At 39.9% G+C, this 6,000-nt stretch overlaps 1 protein-coding gene across 1 annotated transcript in view; it reads right to left on the bottom strand.

Annotated features, from left to right (window-relative positions):
• Positions 1-2,659: 2,659 nt before the first annotated feature.
• sppl3 (signal peptide peptidase 3) overlaps positions 2,660-6,000 on the bottom strand; it is a 181,963-nt gene continuing 178,622 nt past the window's right edge. The window contains exon 11 of the mRNA XM_080208443.1: positions 2,660-4,014. Within this exon, the coding sequence (XP_080064569.1) occupies positions 3,943-4,014 (72 nt within the window). The 3' untranslated portion in view covers positions 2,660-3,942. The remainder of the gene's footprint in view (positions 4,015-6,000) is intronic.

Here is a 6,000-nt window from a genome sequence, read left to right as displayed (position 1 = left end):
AAGTTTCACAACACCAGGTTAAAGTCCAACAGGTTTATTTGTAGCAAATGCTTTGGATCCAGTGGATTAGAAAAATGGTAATATAATGCCCTTTTTGAAAGAGAGGGGTAGAAAGTAGAATACAGACCAGTTAATTTAATATATTGTGAAACTATTAGAATCCATTATCAGGACATTTGGAAAGTCAAAACACAGTCCATCAGAGTCAACACAGCTTTATGAAGGCTAAATTTATAAAAAGAGTGGCATGGTAGCAGTGGTTAGCACTGCTGCTTCACAGCTCCAGGGTCCTGGGTTTGATTCTTGGCTCAGGTCACTGTCTGTGTGGAGTTTTCACATTGCCCCGTTGTGTCCAGGTTAGCAGAGGTTAGAGGGATTAGTGGGTATGATATGGGGGTAGGGCCTTGGTGGGATTATGTTCAGTGCAGATTCAATGGGCTGAAGGGTCTCTTTCTACACTGTAGGGGTCTATGATGCTATGAAATCAGGTTTGATTAACTTGCTAGAGTTCTTCAAAGATGTACAAGCCGAGTGATAACTAGTGGGGGTATCACAGGGTTCGGTCCTCAGGCCCCAAGTTGGATATAGGGATAGAAGGTACTATAGCTAAATTTGCAGATGACGTTAAAATAAATGGAATAGTAATGTGCAATGAGGAAATAAGAAATTATAGACAGGTCAGTGGGCCAAAATGTCACAGATGGTGTTTAATGTGCATAAGTATGAGGTGATCCACTTGGGTCAGAAAAATAGAAAGGCAATTTATTACCTAAATGGAGAGATATTCTGGGGTGCTTCAATGCAAAGAAATTTGGATGTTCTCATGCACAAGTTGCAGAAAACTGGCTTGCAGGTAATAAAGAAAACAATTGGAATTTTGGCATTTATAGTGTAAAAGTAAAGAAATATTGCTGCAATCAATCCAGGTAGTGGCAAGACCACACCTGGAGTACTTGGTACAGTTTTGATGCCTTATTTGAGGACTTAATGGCATTAGAGGAGGTTCACTAGATTGCTTCCAGAGATGAGGGGTTTGTCATATGAATGAGCAGTTTGGGCCTACACTCCCTGGAATTTACAAGACTCGAAGAACAACACAGCATAGGAAACAGGTCCTTCGCCCCTACAAGCCCACACTGCCCATTTTAACACTCGAGTGCCTCATTCCAATCCTCCTCCTACCTATGACTTTTGTCTACAAAAGGAATCAGGAGAGATCTAACAGAGGTATACATGACAAAAGGTGTTTACAAAGTAGACATAGGGAAGATGCTTCCTCCTGTGGGGCAATCAAGAACAAGAGGTCAGAGTTTTACAATAAGGGGCAGCAGATTCAAAACAGAAATGAGAACCTACTTCACTCAAGGGCAGTGAATTTGTGGAATTCACTACCCCAGATTGGGGTGGCTGCTGGGACATTTTGAGCAAGTTTGCGATGATAGATTTTTAACTAGTAATGGTTTGAAGGGTTATAGAAAACAGGCAGAAAAGTGGAATGAGGCCAAGATGAGTCTGGTCATGATTGTATTGAATGGCAGAGCAGGGTCAAGGGGCTGAATTACCTACTCCTGCTGCTAGCCCTCATGTTCTAAAAACCTTGCCCACTAAAATAATCCTGGCCAGGGACCATGCCTGTTTTTCCTTATATTTTACTGATCATGTTGAGCCTTAATCCACACGTTGCTTTTACTTCATATCATTTCCTCACAGTATGTTTGTTCTTTAGTGATGTTTTAACCTCACTCCACCAATATCTCCTTTGGCTGAGTGTGGAGCTCTTTTGAAGGCTAACCCATGTTAACATTGCTGTATAAACATTGTAGGATAGTAAATCATTGTCACAGCATCACATAATTAATAAATTATATCTACAGGGAATGAGTGAGGGGAAGAACTAGTGCAAGTATACATAAAATTATACTGTGCAAGTATACAGGAGAACTTTCATTATGTGGGAATGTGCAGTAATACCTTCATAGAGCACTGCAACATAGAAGTATTTTATAATCTGCAAAAAAGTAACTGACAAAAATGTTTCTACAGTAATTTAGTTTTTTAAAATCTAATGCAATTCTGCTTTGGCAAACACTTCAAAAGCAACTTTGACACTTTACCTGTGTCTGTTGAAAAACATACATCGTTATAATCCAAGTGAAAATATTTATACCAATACTCATCTCAACTGATTTATTCAGTGAGTCCCCACTGCCAACATCCCAAACTAACAAATTAAATGCCATTCGGACACAATCGTTCTCTCAGGATATTTGCAATAAACACAAATGACTGATTTTATTAAAAAGTAATCTTACAGAACACTAAAATAAACCACACTGGTGCACTTAAACTTTTGGTTTTATTTACAAAGGAATCTCAACTGTCCATTTTATAGAGATGAAAAGGTATTGTTCATTTCCAGGGCAGAAATACACTCCTGGTGTACAAGGATTGTAGAGTAACCATTCAGTCCACCTGACTGCTTTCAGTAAAGCCATAATCTATAAAATGGCTTCATCAACTTGTCTAGTCTACAGCACAAAAACATCACACTCAGTTGTTTTCCAGAAAAGAAAACACTTCCTTCTTTAAAAATAACAACCTGACACTGTATGTTTAGGATAATGGGTGAGTGGTGGCTTTGGTGCACTGAGCAGGGGAGGGGGGGGGGGGGGGCTCGAGGGCTCGAGAAATAGATGGGCATGGAGGAAGAACTCGAAGCACTGTTTGAATTAATTCATTTGGTTCCAGGCCTTGCACTCTAACAGGCAATCTCTGGGTCTGAAGGCTACCGCTGCCAACTTGTTCACACAATGATGATGGAAGTTCTACAGGCACGCAAACTGCCAGTTTTTTGTTTGCACGCTATTGTATATTAAACTGCTGCTCCCACAGCAGCTGAAGTCAATGCCTATCAGAAAAAATTCTGTGAATCGAATACAAACCCAAGATACAAAACAGATACTGCTTGTAAACTTGGACCAGATTACACTTATCAACAGGTATGGAGAGCTAACAACGCACATTTAAACAAATGTATACAAAAAAAATATTTACAAGGATACACCACTACAATCAAAAGAGTTCAGATAACGAGTACCGCTATGATACATGCATTAGCTAAATTAAACAAACCAAGAAAAAGAAACAGGGAAAACCATAAAAAAGTTTTTTTTTGCTACACCAATCATAATTGTGCAAGATCAACTGGGGGTCATGAACATAGGTACAAGTGCAAACTACAATTACATTTCTAAACTCACATATTATGGTAAAGGAGCATCTTGGAATAGGGAACAGTGGGTCTTATACTGAAGCAATATTTAATGCTATACATGCTAAAATTTACAACAGGCCACTTAAGTACACAACATGATTCAACTTGGCATCTTTACCTTTCTGGATCATTGCAACAAAACATCAGGTGTAAAGTTAATTACAGCATAGATTTTATTGCATACCCAACTCCTGTCTGTGGGGGAGAAAAATGAGTCACCGCACAGATAATTACTGAATTCAAGATATGTCACTGCCTTGTCTTCTTCTTCTTCAGGTTAAAGTTCAAGACAAACTGAATAGTTGTTGACTTGGTGCTGGTCCCTTTAAACAGGCTTCTTCAAAGTTGTGTCTTCTATATGGCAGCTCTATGTACAAGATTAGAATTGACATCTTGTCATTAAAAAGGAGGGTTTCTTTGTTTTTTTTGAATTTTGTAATATACATGGTAGGGCAAGAGTCTGTTGCGAATCCAAAGACTGCCAGTGGGTTGGATTAATTGTACAGGGTCTGCATTCCATAAAAGGGAAAAAAAAATTTCCTCCACAACCTTTTTTTTGTTAACACTTTAAGCACCAATCATGTTTGATGAGAAGAATGAAACCACATGACACGAATCTTCTGGTGCCCAGCATATATCACTCCTGTTCTCAGCTGCACTTCATCCCATCATACTTCCAGGAACCTTGAACTGTTTGCCTTGGAGTGGAATGGCTCTGACCACATGCGCCGTAGATCACCCTGAGCAACAGAGCACACAACACAGCACAAGTGGTCAAAAACTGCATTGATAAAACATCTTTGATGTAGCAAAATGCCTCAAGGTGTTTGACAGGAGAGTTACCAAACCAAATTTGACAGCAAACCACAGGAGATGATGTCAGTGAGAGACAAGTTTAAGAGGGGGAAAGACAGAGGGGTTTAGAGGAGAATTTCAAAATAAATCACCCACCCCAACAAAGGGGTGCTTTGTTTCAATACTTTTTCCAGAGGAAGGAATCATTCCTGGCAGATGCCAGGACAGATGCTTTACATTCTTATGAGGGGACAGATGGGGCCTCAATTTGATATCTCATTGAAATAGACAGCACCTCCCTAAGTACTGCAGACTCAAGTCTCTGGAGTAGATTTGCCACAAAATGCAAAAATCTTTATTCTGCATCAGCTGATGCTGAATTATCTCATCTCACTGGGATTGGAAATAGAAAAGGTTTCTTAATTCCAGGCATCATTGCTTTTAGTCCAAAAATACACAAATATAAATTTTAACAAACATTTCGGTCACCAAGTTCAGAGTCTGGCTCTCTGAGCCTGTTGGATTTCTTTGTGCATGAAGCATGTTCCCTTTGGTTGCTCCACAGAACACTTCGATGCAGAGTCAGGTATTTTAACCTTAGAAACTAGATTACTATGTTCTACGACAAAGTTATATCAGCAACTGAATGATTGAGATGCACAGATGTTCCAACTTCAAAAGGATACCTTCGTTGAAAGAGTTTAAGATAGAGAGAGATATGATAGATAGAAAGACATACGAATGGCAGATGGAGTTTAATTTAGAAAAATGCGAGGTGATGCATTTTGGTAGATTGAACCAGGGCAGGAGTTACTAGTTAATGGTAGGGCGTTGGGGAGAGTTACAGAACAAAGATCTAGGGGTACATGTTCATAGCTCCTTGTCATGGGTGGACAGGGTGGTGAAAAAGGCATTCGGCATGCTTGGTTTCATTGGTCAGAACATTGAATACAGGAGTTGGGACGTCTTGTTGAAGTTGTACAAGACATTGATAAGGCCACAATTGGAATACTGTGTGCAATTCTGGTCACTCTATTATAGAAAGGACATTATTAAACTAGGAAGCGTGCAGAAAAGATTAACTAGGATGCCCCCAGGACTTGATGGATTGAGTTATAAGGAGAGGCTGAATAGACTGGGACTTTTCTTTCTGGAGTGTAGGAGGCAGAGGGGTGACCTTACAGAGGTCTATAAAATAATGAGGGGCATAGACAAGGTAGATAGTCAATATCTTTTCCTAAAGATAGAGGAGTCTAAAACTAGAGGGCATAGGTTTAAGGTGAGAGGGGAGAGATACAGAAGTGTCCAGAGGGGCAATTTTTTAATAGAGGGTGGTGAGTGTCTGGAATAAGCTGCCAGAGGTAGTAGTAGAGGTGGGTACAATTTTATCTTGTAAAAAGTATTTAGACAGTTACACGGGTACGATGGGTATAGAGGGATATGGGCCAAATGTGGGCAATTGGGATTAGCTTAGGGGTTTAAAAAAAAAGGGCAGCATGGACAAGTTAGGTTGAAGAGCCTGTTTCCATGCTGTAAACCTCTATGGCTCTATAGAGGAGGTGCTAATTGCTTCTACCAATATCTGATGCAATTAAACTTGCACAACTATCTCTCTTTGATAACTCAAGGCAAATAGTGGAATTAACTGCAGAATGACTTGCTGTTTTTGTGTCTAAGCTGCCCATCAGTCTAAGCATTCTAGAATCTGGCCAACAAGGCAGGTTTGCTAGCGCTGGGCTGACATCGGGGAAGTTGCTACTGGCGCCAGCAGCTTATTGATTACAACAATTCACTGATCCAACTTCTATCCACCATGCTCAACTATGGAAACAACCGCATTACAAAGTCTTGAAATTCAACACAACAAAGGAAATAACATTTTATTCAAATCACCCTAAACAGTGATCCTAATCACTGGTCTTTATTCAGGG

This window comes from Carcharhinus amblyrhynchos, chromosome 20 (genome assembly GCF_965287045.1).
Source record: "Carcharhinus amblyrhynchos chromosome 20, sCarAmb.v2.hapA, whole genome shotgun sequence".
Lineage (NCBI taxonomy): Eukaryota > Metazoa > Chordata > Chondrichthyes > Carcharhiniformes > Carcharhinidae > Carcharhinus > Carcharhinus amblyrhynchos.
Note: the sequence above shows the minus strand (reverse complement) of the source record. Positions and strands in the feature narration are given on the sequence as shown.